Source organism: Phalaenopsis equestris, unplaced genomic scaffold (assembly GCF_001263595.1).
Source record: "Phalaenopsis equestris unplaced genomic scaffold, ASM126359v1 Scaffold000504, whole genome shotgun sequence".
Classification (NCBI taxonomy): Eukaryota; Viridiplantae; Streptophyta; class Magnoliopsida; order Asparagales; family Orchidaceae; genus Phalaenopsis; species Phalaenopsis equestris.
Genome location: NW_018164944.1, coordinates 1,077,404 through 1,095,404, shown reverse-complemented (window position 1 = coordinate 1,095,404; position 18,001 = coordinate 1,077,404). Strand labels below are relative to the sequence as shown.

At 31.6% G+C, this 18,001-nt stretch overlaps 1 protein-coding gene across 1 annotated transcript; it reads right to left on the bottom strand.

Annotated features, from left to right (window-relative positions):
- Positions 1 to 283: 283 nt before the first annotated feature.
- On the bottom strand, positions 284 to 14,333 carry LOC110028238 (DNA-directed RNA polymerases II, IV and V subunit 9A-like). The gene is made up of 3 exons (XM_020729998.1): positions 14,205 to 14,333; positions 8,785 to 8,949; positions 284 to 704 (listed from the first exon to the last, which is right to left on the bottom strand). The coding sequence occupies exons 1-3, from the start codon at positions 14,319 to 14,321 to the stop codon at positions 624 to 626; spliced, it is 363 nt and encodes a 120-aa protein (XP_020585657.1). The 5' UTR covers positions 14,322 to 14,333; the 3' UTR covers positions 284 to 623.
- Positions 14,334 to 18,001: the final 3,668 nt, after the last annotated feature.

The following is an 18,001-nucleotide window of genomic DNA, read 5'->3' as shown; positions in this document are numbered from 1 at the left end:
GTTTGTCGCAAGGGCTTGCTTGATCCAGATTTCAATCGAGCAAAATGACTTAGAGCTTTTGTGACTGATCTCTCTCTCTCTTCATTGTTTGTAAAATATTTTCATGAGTGAATCCTAACCGAATCGACTAAGGCTCATTTGTCTTGCTAAACGTAATGGAGAAAAAGGATTCCACGTAGTGGGATTAAGGCTTTATCGTTGTTGTTGTTGTTGTTGTGTCTTGCCGAACGAGCAGCTCGTTTAGAAGCTCGTTGAACCCTATACAAATCAAGCTCAATCAACATTTTTAAAACATAGTCAAGCCCAAACATTAATCTAAAAACTTGAATCAAGCTCGAGCCGAGCTTGAACAGAGCTCGAACGAGCAAGCTCAAGCTCGAACAACGTCAAGCTCAGCCAAAGCTTCCCATTCTGAATTACAAATACTTGCAGCCAAAAGACAAGCAATTAAACCAAGCAGTTGCCAAGTATGTCGTGCTATTTATGAAAATAAATTATTTAGCTTTAGTTCCGAATAGGAACTTCCAATTTGAAGATCTACCTCATTTTATTTATTTACTTTAAATTTTCATATGAATTATTGTATTATAACTGAAAATAATAAGCAATTATCAGCCAAAGCTTCAATCTATGTTTCTCCAGTTATGACCGCAGCTTGGGTTACAGCAGGCAAAGGTTGGAACGAGGTTTTCAGTGGGCTTAGCCTACAATAGCCATGAACATATAATTAGCAGAGATGTACTATAAAATATAACATTATTCAATAAAAAAGGTAATAAAAAATGCACAAAAAGTTCTATATATTTTTTTATCAATATAGTGGTGTGTTGACAACACACTACAATACATATTTTATGGAAAACCTTAGGACTATAAACTCATAACAAACACAAATATGAGAATGTAGGCGCGCGCATGTGTTGTGCATATATTAAATATTGTATGGCCAGTACCTTCGAGATGACTTCTACCAACTCAATTCCCAAGGTCAACTTGCTAGTTGCATGGGACAACTAGAATCAATTAGTTTTGATGATGAGTTTGAGCAAACAGCTTGGGTTGGTCAATTCGACTTGTTAATTCGATAAACTTTTTCATAAAACTAGTTCTACAAATAAGCTCGGCTCATATAGATAACCAATTAGTTTGGCTCATATAGATAACCAATTAGCTCTGCTCAATGACTTGGCTCGGTATATCAACGTCGTTCTAAAGCTACATGCTCAGCTATTTTATCTTGTTATTATTATGAACAATGTATTCACTATGTCTTTTGTATTGACTATTGTAACATATTATAGGTCAACCCAAGACCATAGATAGGGAAACACCTTGCAGTATAGAATCTAAAAGCTTTTTGCAAAATCCACTCCATACTAAAATTCTTAAGAGTATTCTTTCTAAGTTCCTCTCTTTTTTGGGTTTACTTTGTTTTTTATAGCTCTTCCCTATGTGATTTGAGTCCATCCCTATGTAGTCTGAGTTCATGAATAATTTATGATTAAAAATCTTTTAAAAGTGCAGTGAGCATGAAACATTCAACAAACTAGAGCAATAGCTTTTCACAATGCAAATCTTGTAGCAAAGAAAATTATAAACATGGAGTGTACCAAAGTGTGTATTTCACCATACAAATGAACTGAATGAGCTGATGACAATGATGGTTAGAGAGGCATTAGAGTGAGTGTCTAGAGTGATGAAAGCATCAACTTCAACAGAGAAAGATGAGACGTACCATCTTGACTGTAAAGATTCTTCTCTTTTTAATTAGAGAAAATAGTGGAGAAGTGAAGTCACCATAAGAAGCTAGCAGCTGAAGAATGTGTTCTTAAGGGAGATTGTTGAAGTAGAGACACCTAAAAAATTTAAGATTCTTGCAATGGAACTTTATAAGAGGAGCTCATATCTTGTCAACCATGCATGTAGCCATTCATTGGTTCAACAAATTATGGTTTGGGGTCATAATTTTACCTGCTAAGTTTAAATATATTTTAATCATGAAATCTTCCATTGCCTAGAGGTCGTAAAGGATTTTGTAAGAATTACAAAAAAAGCTCCAAGAATTGGGGTAATCTTTGAGGAGTTGGATGTTGGAAGTGCAATAATTAAGCCTACGGTTGCTCATATTGCACTTGGTTATGGCCAAAGAGAAGGTTTGCTTTACCATGCTCTCGGGCTGCAGTGCATACAGATATTTGTGGAGTTGTTGGAGTTGGTTGACAACCATGCCTCCATTCAAATAGTATGATTCATTGAATTCCTCAAGCATGAAGAAAAAGTAGCAGCGTCATTCAAAGAAGAACTTCTATCAATTCAATTAAGAGGATAGGGGTTTCACTACCAAGTTTGGGGATAGAAGAAGTTTTGAGAAATGACAGGTTACTCCTTTTGAGAATCGACTTCATTTTGATGAGAAGAAAATTGATTTTTAAGTGGAGAAGTGGTTGCCACCTCATTTTCTCTATGCACTGATCGTGACTCCATAGAGAGTCTCAATGGCTAAATTTATAAAGGCTATTTGGAATTGTACTATTTTAGAAAAAAAGAAACTTGTGGAGATAGTGATTAGCAGAGTGACCTAAAAAATTATTATATATATTGCAGAGCTCACCATCTTGATACAGAGGAGTGTCAACATCTAAAATTTATAATTAAAATTGTTGATCAGGTCTGAGAATTTAAAAAACTTTGCATGTTAGAGGCAAGTATAAGAGCATCTGGAAAGGCACCTGTAAAAGAAGCTTATACATGTAGTATCTGCCATCCTTGGAGGTGAGTAGTCTTTTCAATCCTTGGAGGTAATAGGTCAAAAGCTTCTCACAACTCAAGCCTCAAACAAATTTGGTTAGACAATATAAACTTAGCAAGTTTTACTCAACCATTAGTGTCTAGCTAGTCGCTTAACATTTTTACTAATGTGGATTTTCCTATCAAAGACAATTTGTATAATGATGCAATCATTGTATAGCTTTGATTGTCAATTTTTAAATTGGTAGAATTTTAGTAGATACTAAAATTTAAATGAACATTTTTTTTAAGTATCTATGAGAATATGTGCTTGTAAAGCTCACACATTGTCCCAACAATGTGGTAGCTTCTCAGCTTCTCAAAAGAGCATAAGAAATAGATTAGTCATATTTTTTTTCGATCACTTAGAGAGGAGTTAAGACAACTTATAATAATGGATAGTTTTATCATACTTGATGTATTAACTACATATAATGCTATGTTTGTTGCCCTCTACTGAATACATTATAAGTGGTTTCTACATAATACAAGGTAATCATGTTTTTGGGAGCAAGAATGTTATCACTATTATAGGAGGCTTGCTACAATTAATGGGTTTTTACTTAAAGGTTGCAGGCAATGTGTCTGAAGGGAAATCATATAGCTTGATATACAGAAGGGACACAATATTAATACTAATTAAGTTATTAGAGAAGTTACTATCATTGAAGGAGAATTCAACAAAATTTCTAACTAAGCACAACACTTGATGTCGTATTCTAGAGCAATTTAATTTTAACTCTCTAGGATTACAAGGATTTTTTTCACAAGGTCAAATAAGGAGATGTCGGGCAAAGTGTGGTGTTGCCTATCATAACTTAATGTCAATCTTAGGGCTTGACTAATCAAGTAGAACATGAGACCATGTTCTATAATGCTTGTAGAGCCAATTCACTAAGAGGTGTAGAAGCTCCTCAGTATTGTTTTTTATCAGAGAAGTTAAATAATACTAGGACTGAATTGTAAATGTGTTGTAACAGTGTTGAAGTCTAATTGAAAGTGATAGAAGTGTGTTGAGTTCAAAAACTTGAATTTGGCATTTCTGGAGGATATATACTCATTAATAAAAATTAATACTCTAGTTGATTCTATAATATGCTATTTTCTCATGAGCTTCCAAGATTTTGTTTTTGTTATTAGCAGACCAAAATAGATAATAAATTATAATATCCTTTAGTCTTAAAAATGCATGTGTTACTTATTAATGAAAATTTTATAATAAATTGAAAACAATGTACATAAATGATGTATTAATTAAAATCAAATCATTTGAATAACACATTAGTGGTTTTAAAAAATTGAAATTCTAAATAAAATTGACTTGAAGCTTAATCCACTAAAGTGAACTTTTGAAGTTATGTTTTGTAAATACTTGGTTGTTAACTCGCTCCAAAAGGAATCACAATGTGAAGGCTATTATGAAATTGCCATCTTCTAGAAATATCAATCAACTAACAAAACTGTTGATCTCATTGTTGATGGTCTAGTTTCTCCTCTTTAGAAGTCTAGGATCTAGCCATAAGACTTTTCTGTTGACTATGATCAAAAGCCCTAATTTTTAAGGAGTTTAACATTATTTTAATTAAAATTTTATAAAAAAATAAAATAAAAATCAACAAAATATAAAATCATGTTTGGAAGGTGATCAGAGGACTTTAGGAAAAATAAAAGTTAGATCTAAAAAGTTTTTCAATGTATTTTTATTATTTAAAATTAATTAAAATTTTCAAAAATTAGAAAAATATAAAATATTTCAAATAATCACTAAAATGAGCCAAGTTGTAGATAATCACGTTAGGAGGCCTCTGTAAAAATAAAAGTCAGAAAAATTATTTTTAACGTAAAAATCCATTTTTTAAGTAAAAATTAGTTTTGATTTAACATAATTATAATAAATAAAACAAAAATCCTTAATTTGTGAATATAAAGACTAGACGAACTTAAGAAAAATAAAATTGGAGTTAAAATAAAAAATTTATTTTTAAGTTATTTTCTAATTATTTTAAAAAATAAAAATATTAAAAAATACCAAAAATCTCTAAATTATCCTAAATATCACTCTAATCGTAGAGAATAACTTAAAAAGGTTTTAGTAAATTTCTAAAGGTGTAAAAAGGTTTTTTTTTAAGTAATTAAATGCATTTTCTTTAATTTGTGAATAAATAAATTATAATAAATAAAGTAAATAATCACAAAAATATAAATTTATTTCTCTAAGTTCTTTGAAGTTAGGCAAACTTATGAAAAATATAAAAATGAATTCTTTAAATTAAAATTTATTATTTATTTATTCATTCATTAAAATCAATGAAAAAATTGTAAAAATTAAAGAATAATTCAAAAATTTACAAATATTATTCCTAGTGTTCTTTGACCTAATTGAACCTCCAATAATTTTCTTAAGGACAAAAAATATATCTTAGTTAGCTGAATTAATTATCATTGAGAATTCATATTTTTGAACTAAAATAATTATAAAAGATAACATAAAAATTAGAAAAATATAAATTCTTCTCTAGTATTTTAATTAACTCATGAGTAGGGTAACAACATAGTTTCAAAGTCATTTGAGTTAAATTATGAGAATTTTGGAGTGGGAGCCCTTAAGGGCAAAATGGTAGTCATTGAATTTTAAACTCTAATTAAGATTTAGGTCAAACCAGAGGGAAAATGTGTAATATTAATCATAATTATCCCCCTAAAATGAATGAAACATAAAGGGTTAAGGGGTAGAAACCAACTCATGGCATTTTATATAAAAAGGTAAAAGTATAATTTCCAAATTATTGTGGTTTGGAAGTTAATTAGGTTGGATGATCCTAAGGTAAAAGGCTTGATTTAGGAAAATGATAACCCAATAATTTGAAGCCCTAAATCAATGGTTATATGACAATTTGATCTCTATAAAGGTTAAATTCATCTCATTTAGACATTCTTTATAAAAATTACAAATTTACCCATTGTGACTTAAGAGTTTAGTAGTGAGGTATGCTTGATTTAAAATCACTTAATAAAGTTTAGAAAATAAAAATGCAATCAACTACAACCCTTTTAAACACTACAAGCTTTTGCATTCAAGAACAATTACAAGGCTCTATTCATGGGGAAAGGATGAGGCTTAACTGCATTTGACCACTTATCAATACTTTTTAAAAAATACATATTTTTTTTCTCTAATTCTTCAATTTAAAATATCTCCAATCCAAAAAAAAAAGATTTTAAACCCAAAGCATAGACAAAAAACTACCTTTATAAGCTTTGATAAGTACTAAAATAGAATAATTGATCATGTTATTTTATTCTTTCTCATTTATAAGACAACAACCATTATACTTGTAAATTAATTCAACATCAATTGAGAAGGTATTACACCATAAAAATTGAAGATGTAAAATAGCTTACATTATTGAGAAAGTTCTAGTCATAATTTGAACTGGTCAATAAAAAATAATAGTTTACCTTCATACATTGTATTTGAGAGTTCATCTTTTTAGTAGCTTTGATATTGATTGAGTTATTGAATATAAACTCCAGATTTCCAGGTTTCTATCCAAAGCAACTATTTTTGATTGATTAGAGAATACTCAATTAGTGAAGACATGACAATTGTTGTAGAAGTGGAACCCAACTTGGATAGGAAGTTAGAGGAAGAAGATGAAAAAAGTGAGGGAAAATTAGAGGAATAAACCTTTGAGAGCTCTAGAATTTTTGAAAGGATGAAGTTTTTAAGTTTACCCTAAGTACCCTATCTAAAGGAAACAATTTAAACAATAAGGACAAGAGAGTAAATAAGCAATCATTCATGATTTATCTCTTAGATTTATGATACCTTAATGAAAAAGAAAATTTGAAGCCAATCACCCTACAAGAAAAATAAATTTTGATTCTTTTCATTACATCATATATGCAATAAAGTCATTTTAAAGCTAACAACTCATTTTAATTACAAAAGTTAATTTCCTTTACTGACATAAGAAGAAAGGAAAAAGTAGTAAAAAAAAGAATGATTGATTGCTTTAAGTGGCATTCAAACACTTTCATTCAATAGCTTGATTATAAATTCATCACCAACCATAAAGTAGTATAACCTAACGGAGTCCATGTACCTCTAAGAAATAAAAACTTATACTTTTTTGTTAGAGGTTTCATTATTTAATACATCGAAGTATTTTTTATAATTTAAAAATTTGCTGTGAGAATTTGGCTCAATTTGAAATTGAAACTGACTTTAAATTTTTAAGCTTCAAAGGTAATTTATCAATCTTCTTCAAAACCTTAGCATGCACACCTTCTTTTGGAGTAAATGAAGTGGCTATAGAAGGTTCTAGAAAATTTTCTTGAAGCAATGAAATCAGATGTTTATTCTCTTTAAGAACATGAACAATGGAAGGAGTTGTCGCACTCTTCTCACTCTTCTCAATATAAATTAGTTAGTTTTTTTTTTTTTCGTTTGAAGGAATATCTAGAAAAAATATAACAATGATAAATACTTCAATGAGAATATATTCAATAGTTGTATTAAAAATATAAGTATATTCATACAATTAGCTAGAGAATTTTCCATTTTAGCATTAGGAGCATCAACTTTTTATGGCTCAGAAAGAGGTGAGGGTACTTCCTCATAAATTATTTACATGGGTTGTTTGTCCATAAGAGAGTGTTGAACTTTTAGAGAAGCATTTGCACAAGTGATCTCAATCAAATTTGATTCAATAGTGCAATTTTGTTGAATATATTGGTAAACAAATCCCTCCTTACACATGAGTTCACTAATTTTTAACTAGACTGCAATATAAATTCATTCTCAACAAATTACTTCTCAGATTAAAATTATGAATATATTTTTCAAAAGTATACACTAACCTTTAATTTTTTATCTTGGTTTGATTTCACCAAAAATAGACAGAGTACTCATCTTTTTTAATTCATTTAAAACTGCTTCAGGTGGTGGAGGCACTAGAATAGTTGGAGGCTCTAAAGTAGCTAGACTCGCTACAATAGTTGTTGACTTTATAATTGGTGAAGGCTCGATAGGGGCTTGAGGCTTTGAGGCATGACAAATAAAGGAAACCCATTCTTTGGCAACTTCTTCTTCTTCTTTTTCTTTTTTAAGAGCTTACATGCATCTTTTTTACTTATTCAAAATAGATCAACTATCAAATTTACTCTTAAAATATTAATCTTCTCATCAACAACATCATTCATTCTTCATGGAAAGAGAATAGCTAAAGAAGAGTTATCAACGGTGAAAAATAACAAGAGCCCTTCATTTTTTTTATTTATATAGGATAAGGAGGGAAAAGAAAAACAAAAAGTCAAAACATGCCAATGTCATAAATTAAAACAACACTTAAACCCATTTATTGATTGATTAATTAAAATTTAATTTAATTTATCTTTTTTTCACTTTCAAAGAGATAAATAAATTGAGGACCTAGATATATATAGCCAAATCCTTTTGAACCAATTAAGCCAAAGTCAAGCAATGAGGAACCTGCTAACAAATTAATGGCATAGTTCAACCTATCAACTTAAAGGGTCAACTTAGATAGACAATTTAGTCGATCGATTTGATCCGATAACTCAACCAACCGATTCATTTGGTCAATCGAATAATTCATTTCAGTTAACTAGTTCAGTAGATAAGCTTGGCTCATCCGAGTAGTAGATAAGTTTTACCACTTACTTTGGTGGACTAATTCGATCAGTCACATCAATGAACTAACTTGACATATCAATCTTCATCAATCACATCTGTGCTTTAGTTTTCTTTGATCTCTATTGTTTTTCCCATATGGCTTCAATCTATTTATGGTGCTTGTGTATGTGTGTGTGTGTGTGTGTGTGTGATATATATATATTAAAAACAAGCATTATAAATATAAAATGTCATAATCTAATTACAAAAATTATTAAATTTAAATTATCTTGTGCAACATGTATGAGATAGAAGAAGAAAGTTAATCAGTAAACTCATATAATTAGATGGGAGCTAACCACAAAGTATACGACATATGAATCATCACAGACAGGACAGTTGAGTCCATACGCCCGAGGAAGTGTTGGATCTTCATATGCATGTCGCAAGACCAAAGGAGGTTCCTCACCAGTAGGATGACGAAATTCCTCGTTTCTATAAGTACAATTCATTTCCGCCACTTCCTGCGATAACAAAAAAAACATTTTATATCAACTCTCCATTAAGAAGTTATGAAATAATTTGTAAGCCACCTTGGCATAGTAGTTGAGAGCCTTCTCTTTCAATCAAGAGATTGAGGTTTCAAGCTTTTGCATATGTGATGTGTGAGTTTCATGATAAAATTTGCTCAAATTCTAAGCAAACAAAGAAATAAAACCATCCTTATTTGGAGGCTTGGCAGGGAACATTCAATAAGATCTTTAATTAGATTTGAATCCTACTAAAATTAAATTTATTTCTTGCAGCTCTCTATTTCACAAAAAAAAAAAAACCCTTATTTGTTAAACACATTTTTTTATTCATTTCATTTATCTACTTATAGATATAATTTATAAGATTGTTATTAAAATTAGTAGTGTTGCATGAAATAATGAAATTGACCGTATTAAATAATCTTATATGAAGTAAGGAAAAGGAAATATGTCATAATCTGACATGAAGTTGAAATCATACAAGATTCTATAAATTTAAATAAAAGGATTGGAAAGAACAATTTACTTAAGGAATGGAAATATGTTATATCTATCCTAAATTTGAAATCATACAAGATTCATTAGAAATAATTAAGACTCAAAATGTTATACAAAATAATGACATTGACCATATTGCATTTATTTTTATAATAAAAGTAATCTATATCATAAAAGTAAAAGTGAACATGAGATTTGGTAAATTTGCTCCGTTCATCTTAGCAAAGCAAGCAAGTCAGGTGTTTTATCTTCCATATGCAAATAGAATAAGAGACAAAGTAGAGTGGGAAGTAGCCATAGTTAGTAAATCGATAGTGATTATTAACATTCAAAACTCAATTGAACTAGTTCATCAAAAAATAGAAATGATAGAGTCATTCATTCCACTTGATACTATCAATGAATGGGTAAATTTAGTGAATGATGATGAAGAACACAAAGAAATTGATATCGATGAACATCATTCTCACGATGGTTTGGACGAAGTAATATTAACTACATCCTTAAGTGACTAATCAGAGGAGGTTTACAAATATGTGTAAGTTTTATTTTGTTTTTACTTTATACTCCTGTGTTTTCTGTTTTAATAGTTTGTCGATTACATTTTATAGTTTTCCCTTCCATTTATTGCGTACTTTTTTTTCAGTTTCAGTATTTATAGATTGCATGCAATTTAGTGTTTCCCTTTCTTTTTTACTTCATATTATTGTACTTTCATCTTTAATAGTATGTAGAAGCACTAATTAAATTTACATTTTTGCCTGTAGATGACTTCTGAAGGCAGGGGCGGTCTGCCCCACCCCCGCCCCTGTCGAGGGACGTGTTGTCTTGTGGAAGTCTGTCAGCTGATGAGGCAATGGATGTGGTAGTACAGAGACCACCATACTATGACTGCCTCCAGCCCCATCTACCACACAAGTACCTCCATTAGTCACGACTACAACACCACTACCACCACCAGCCATGACACCACCATTACCACCGATCACATCCATGAAGCCACCAAAGCCACCGGCCACAACCATGAAACCACTGACACTGTCGGCATCAGCTGGTACTAATGCACCATTCAGTTTGAATTGTACGAGTAGTTGTCATCAACTTTTGACAGTGGGGAACACGTACGTGTTAATTTAATACTGACATTAAAATCTTAATTTTTTTTTAATTTAATATAAAATCAATCATATGTTATTTTTCAGATTTAGTCCCCCTACACAAATCATCCATTTCATTAGAGATATAATTTGGAGCAAGTAAGACCACTCACAGTTATCCTGGAGGTATACAATTCAGGATATGTGGTTTGGGGAGTTTAAGGTAAAACTTAAACATTATAATTATATTTATCTATTTACTTTTATGAATATAACAATTTCTAGTTCAATTTATAGAATAAACGAACTTGTCCCCTAAGGACGAGATGCACATCTGTCGGAACTTCGAGCTCAAGGCGAGTTTGACAATATATGACAAACACATGAGCGGCCCTTATGATTGGGTGAGGACGTGTTGCCACACTGCTCAGGGCTTATGACTCTTCTGAGTATCAGAGGAAGAGAGAGCAAACAAAACTGAATCACCGCCTAAATTAGGGGCATGAGAGCCTCAAAGCACACCGGTAGAGTGCTCCCACATACATAGCACAAGAGGAGGATGGTAAAACTTATTTCTTTTTTTTTTTTTGCATTAGATCTTATTTTACATTAAATGTATGCTAATTATTTCATTACACTTAAAAATATTAGAGAAAGGATGGGAGCCAAATGTTGCAGATTTACACGAGTGCACCCATAGGAGGCATTCAGATTAGTCCTGGATGGACAACAGATTGTGAAAAACCCTGGTAATTCTCAAAATTTATTTAGTCTTTTTCTTTCATTAATCATATGTTTTGTAAGAGGCCTTCTAGAGGCTCAAGGAGAGTTGATCTCAGTAGTCAGACTGTGATTCAGGTAGATCTCATGATCCTTCTGAGTACGACCTCTGGAGGGAGGCTGTCAGTGAAAAGAAAAGGACAAGGTCTAAAGCTTGGGGTCATACACCTGCCTATGATGTCTGCCCCGCTTCTAGCACAACCGGTGCATCCACTTCCACTTCACAAGAGAAGGAGATGCATTGTCAGGTTGTTGCTAAGATTGTTGCCCAGGTAGCTGCTCTGAGATCAAAGATGAGGGCAGAGATCAAAACTGTAGAAAGGAAAGGAGTCAGTGCAGGAGGAGGGTGGGGATGATAATGATGAGGAGAGAACAAATGAGGATGAGGAGGATGCGTTGGTTTTTTTTTTTTTTTTTTTGTATTAAACCATTCTTTATTAGCAAACATAATTTTATTGTGAAGTTGTACATTTTGTTTGATTTAATTCAATTATTTTTCTTTTTTTTTTGTATATGTTTTATGTGTTAATTAGTTTTTTTTTTTACTCTGTTGTGTTGTCTTTTGATTGCACTAATATGAATACAAGTGTATAAATTTTAGCAGAGGGCTTTAAGTTTTTATTTCTGATGGTACGGGTTTTTGAAGGCTCTTTGATGGTTTTACGTTGCCTAGATTATACACAAATGGTTTTGTGACAATTTATCAAATAAGCGATGTCTGGACAAAGTATTGTACTTTCGCTACGACCAAAACAGTCGATAAATTCTCATGCTTAACTGACGGTTACAACACATTTTACCAACAGAACCGCGACACTTTTCCAATTGAAGTGCAACACTTTTCTTACGGACATATGTGTCGGTTTTGTAACCAATGGTCAAGCTATAGTTAAACATGATAAGTTTTTTGATCTATAGCGATGGTTATGACACATCGGACACCCATCGGTTAATATAAATCATCGTTAAATCCTTCGTAATTCTTTTATCGATAAACATTTTTGCTACGTCAACTTCTTTGTCACTAAACTGTCGGTACATATATTGCCTACGGTTTATCAATTATTACGACAATATTTGACTTTTGGTAATAAACTAAAGTCTTTTAGTGAATGAAAAAGAAGCAACCGCATCTTCAATTTCATCAGTAACTAAATGAGTCATTGGGATTAATTTTGAAATCTTATAAAAACTTTCAAGCAAGGGGAAAATTTTAAGAAATAAATTCTCCAAGGAACCAAAAGTCTTATCAATTATACACATTTCAAAACTAGATGGTCATTACTAAAAAATCATAATTTTTATAAGATACTTAGACATTACTAAAACTCCTCTCAAGATATTTGAAAGCTCCTAAAAGTGCATCTACTTCTCCCTCTATCTCCTAAGAATATAGAATATCTTAAATATTCATACAACCTCTCAAAGAAATCGCAAATATCTAATTAGTTATTATAAAATGAACATTATGCTAAAAAAACTATAATAATATTTGGATGAGATGGAATTCTTATCAATTAATGAATTTGCGAGAGGTTATCATTATTGCATAATCAAGACAATAATATATGTTTATTGCTTAAATTTACCTTAGTTGATTAGGTAGATCAAGTTTATTGTCAAACATCAATAAGGTGCATCTATTTTTAATAATATTTTAGTATAATTCTCAATAAGGATTGTAAACCACCCTTAAATACTATAAACACACCCAAATTTAGACTTTTTTTTGTATTTAAAATACTAGAATGGAAACAAATTATTGAATTTTGACTTCTAAGTACTCTAATTGATTGTTTGAATTATTTTGGATCCTCCAAGCATATTATATCATCTTCTAATGCATATCATTTATTAGTTATATGATACATGTCATTTGTAGGTATCCCAACAAACACATTTTTATAGCTTCCTAATATCTGTTAATTTTTATGTATGTTTTATATTAGTAAGTCTTTTATCATCTATCATTTACTCATCATCTACAAGTTGCATGTTAAATTTTATAAGGAAAAGGAATGATTTATTGCATCAATTATTGATATAAAAAAAGTGATAATTCAAAGTTACATTTATCAAATGTTTACCATCCAATGCCAACATAATTCATTGATGGCCCTAAACCTAAGAAAAGTTCTCTCTTTTTCTCTACCAAATGGTATTATCATCTTCAACATCTTAGAATTTTTTTCTCTCATATTAACATTGTACTAAAGTTTTCTCCAAAATAAGGAGACAATAACCAATTCAAATTTAAAACATAAACTAGTATATATTTTTTCTCTAACTAAAGGCCCCATAAATTCTCCATTTCCATAGCTTTCAACATAAGAAATCATGTGTTGTCAATTATCTATATTTTAGTACCATGTAGATCACAACTAGAGATTGCCATGTAAACTCAAACCTTATTTTTCGATCACAATTCTAGCACTCAATACACCCACCCACCCGTGTTTGCATGTCCATGCACATATGCATATATTTGGAAACAATATTGTATCCATTGGTTGAGATACACCGCAAGTCCTGTGTTTTCTTTCTGTGAATCACGACCATAGTCATACAATGCGTTGTCACGCACGTAATAATTTTTCATATATTTAAGTGTGCATGTTTGTACACCCAAATAGTTACACTTTCCACAAACACCTTGAGACCTTTCAAAGTGCATGGCTGCAGCAACCATTAGTTGCAAGCATCAACTGCTGATTACCAGCTAAGTAAGATCACAAACATGGGATAACGTTGACCCTCTCCTTTCATAAGGAGACCAGATAAGTAAAATAGAACTCCATTAATAACATCAGTATACAAGGTATCATGAAAAAATTCTCTGTACTTTGCCAAAGAAAACCCCATATTAAGAACCTCGTAAGGGCAGAGTCGGCAGGCATTGAGGAGGATCTTACGCTCCTTATCTTCTCTTGGCAAGAATAGGTTTCGGCTGCAAGCATTTCCATGCATAAAATTAACAGAAGTTGTCATAATTTTTGCAAAGAGTAATTTTTTGCAAAGAATAAATACCAGAATGCGCATGCAGGGTTCTACCATTCGGGGCAAAACTTCATGGGGGTTAAATACCAGAATGCGCATGCAGGGTTCTACCATTCCCTTTTGTAAATGGTACAACTCATTCCCTTCAATCCCGAGAGAGAGAGAGAGAGAGAGAGAGAGAGATGTAGAGGGAGAGGGAGAGGGAGAGATAGAGAGAGAGAGAGAGATATGTAGAGGGAGAGAGACAGATACTTCGCAGTAAAAGCGCACTGAAAGGCTTGAGATGCTGATTAGTGTAAGTGTAATCCGAGTTCTCGGACCGAATGCTTTGACTAATTAGCTAAAGCGATATATAATACATAAACCAGTATTTTATATAGTGGCTTCTAGTTATATAATATATTGATTTTTCTATATATTATATAATACAAAGTTTCGCCAGGAATGACACGTCTTTGTTTATTTTCTGAAAGAAATCTTTTAAATTTTGGATTTTAAGAGAATTAAATATTTAAGCTTTAAAAATAATGTGAGAATAAGCATTATAAAACAAAATTTTGTATTTTATTGCTATGTCAAAAAAAAAACAAAAATAACATTTATTTGTGACCAAAATTCTGAGGGTCCTCATCTGGTTGCCAATTTTCATAATTTGAGTTTGTCTGTCATTGGAAGCGTCATGTCACAGACAAAAAGACCCACATGAGCTAGGTGTATGACCGAAAAACAATAATTAAGTCATGAGTTGTCCACCTCTCTTAAGAGCTATTTAGAGAGGTGATAAGTGGTATCAGATCAGATTACTGTTTGTCAGGTGTGTGGATTCTCTATGGTCCAGTGGGACTCTCGATGGAGTCGATCCGTGACGATCCTAAGCTCCCACCATCCCGAAGAGCTCTTTTGGGAGGTGACAATCCGATCACAAATTTGTATAGCATAATCAACGTTATATAGTTCTTTAGGAACAAGCTAAATGACTATTTTGAATTATTTAAAATAATAATACAAGAATAAACATTATAAAACAAAATAAATTTAAACTAAAAATAACATCATTATAGTGATGTTAAACTTTGAATTCTACAATCACACCATTGTCTCCAGCAAACTGCCAACAATTTGATCTGACATTTGCATGGGCAAACACAAGTACACGCGTTCCATCAGCAAGTAATGTAGTGTTTTTAGTATAGATGGTTCTCATGATATTAAGTTGTGACTTTTGAAAAAGAAGTGTAAACACGAACTAATAGCACTAATTTTTAGAATTTTTTTCAAAAGATGTTTTTTAGATTTTCAAAAAGTGACAAAAATTGAAAAATATAAAATTATCTTTGAATTTGCAATCTATACTATCGAATTTCATGATATAAATTTCATTTAAAACTATGCTATCAATTAGAAGCAATAGAAGTATTTAGCCTCCATCAGTAGCTAGAAACCATAATTTCAAAACTCCCTTATGCTATTTGTCTATGTATGTAATTTTCAGTTCTCTACGTGATTGCTACGATTCAAAAGTACTATCTCTATTCTTTCAAATCTTAGTTATGAAGTTTCTTTGTGTACATTAAGACTTTATGGATATTATTAACTACATTAAATGTTTATGAAGAGTGTGACCATCACTACTGTTGTATTAAGTAGAAAGAAACACAAACATGCAATTGCATTCAACACATTAACAAATCATATCAAAAAAATTTAACATATAAATCACTAACTTAAAGAGAAGAACTCTTAGCCTAACATACTTCTACAATTCAAACATGATAAACCTTTCAATTCACCAAAATTATAAATGTTCATATGAAATTTAAAAAAGAAAAAAACCAAATACAAATGAACCCAAAGTTTAAAGAGTTGTAGGCTAAAGTAGCCCTCACCAAGTTCTCTTTTTTTCTCTTTCTTGTATTTTCTTCTTTTCTTCACTAGAGCTAAGTGACATGGTTCACTCCCCTGCACACTTACACGCACTCAATGTGGACTTTCCACTCAACTCAACACATTCACTCACTATATAATTGACAATAAACTACTCTCTTGCATCTTCTAAGTCTATTTAACCCTCTAATTGTCATTGCTACCTCAATTTTTTAATTTAGTAGCACTACACTCAAGGTACTTTGTATATTTTGGCTACATGCTCTGACATTAATAGATAACTTTGCGACAGTCAAAGTATAGCTCTGCAACACTCCATGTCACACCACTCAAGGTATAGCCTTATAGTGCTCTATGTTGTCGTTACAACACTCAGTTCTAGCACTAGAGCTCCTTGCTCTCGAGAAAGTTGTTGGAATAATTTTCAACATAACACCTTTGTGTTGGGCATGGTGTTATGGCGCTGCTACAGTAAATACAAAAGTAATTATATTATAATAATGTTGCTACAATAATTCTACTACGATACCATTATTAAAATACTTTTGTCATGTCCTTAACAATTTATTATCCTGTCAATTCCTTATAAGAAAATATAAAATAAACAATATTAAAGCATAAATTGACATAAAGATTATATAGAAAATTACCCAATATTTATACATTTTGAAGTCTTAACAAGTATGTTGTTTTTATTCCATTTCCTAGAAAATCCTTAAGGATATCAACACAAATGCATGTGTGGTTGTACAACCTTTTTTGAGGCTAAGAGAAATTTTGTCAAACATACTACAGTGACATCACTACAGATGATTATCTACATGATCAAAAGCTAGAAAGCCAACCTTCTAACAGGATATTCCTTACCGAGTCTTAGAGACCACTTGCTCCACTTGATTTGTCGTCATCCTTGCATGACTAATCACATAAGTCTCCTTTTATAGAGGTAACTACCCAATCAAATGTTCCTAAAAAGTTTAGAAGGAATTTGTGCCCAGATGGCCATTTGTATTAGTTATTAAGCTCTATCTTGAGAGCCCCTCTTATTTTTCTTACATTACTGTTCCTGGTTGACCTCTTCAACCCATCCTTTCTTGTCATTGGTCTCCAAAAAGGAGTGTCAACTCAAGGTTATAGCTATAACTTTAGTTGCTCATAGCTCTGAAGGAAAGTGCCTCTTACTTTCAGTGGTTGAAAATCTAGTCACCCCTATTCATAAGGAGTACATATCGGTAAATGCTCACTATGTTGTTGCATGATTGCTCTTTTGAGTAGATCATAAAGGATTATCTTGCTAGTATTCAAGAATTTTATGTGATGGTTCCCCAATTAGGAAAAACTAAGATAATCTTTGTGAGATGTTTTTCAACCGTGATACCACCTTCAAGTATGACCCCACTGAAGATTATCTACTTGATGAAGAAGATTAGAAGGAGAAGGAGATCATTATGGTGGAGACTTGTGGCTCCTCTCAATGAGAGAATTAGTAGGAGACCACATCTCAAAAAGTTGTTGAGAAGGTTGAGGCATATGCTTCAACATGCTGCTCTCTAGCCTCACTAACAAGATCGAACTAATTTTGAGTTGGGGAATAAGGTAGATTAGATATTGGATATTATAACTTCTTTATAGTGACAAATTTTTAAGTCATAATAAATCCTAGAATACTCTAACAAGCCTGAGGTTCTTTGTGCAGTCAAGAACAAGTACAAGACTAAAATAGATGTTATTAGTGCCCTTCAAAGATTCTCCGAGCTAATTGTATTACCTGAGAAGGATTTAAAGCA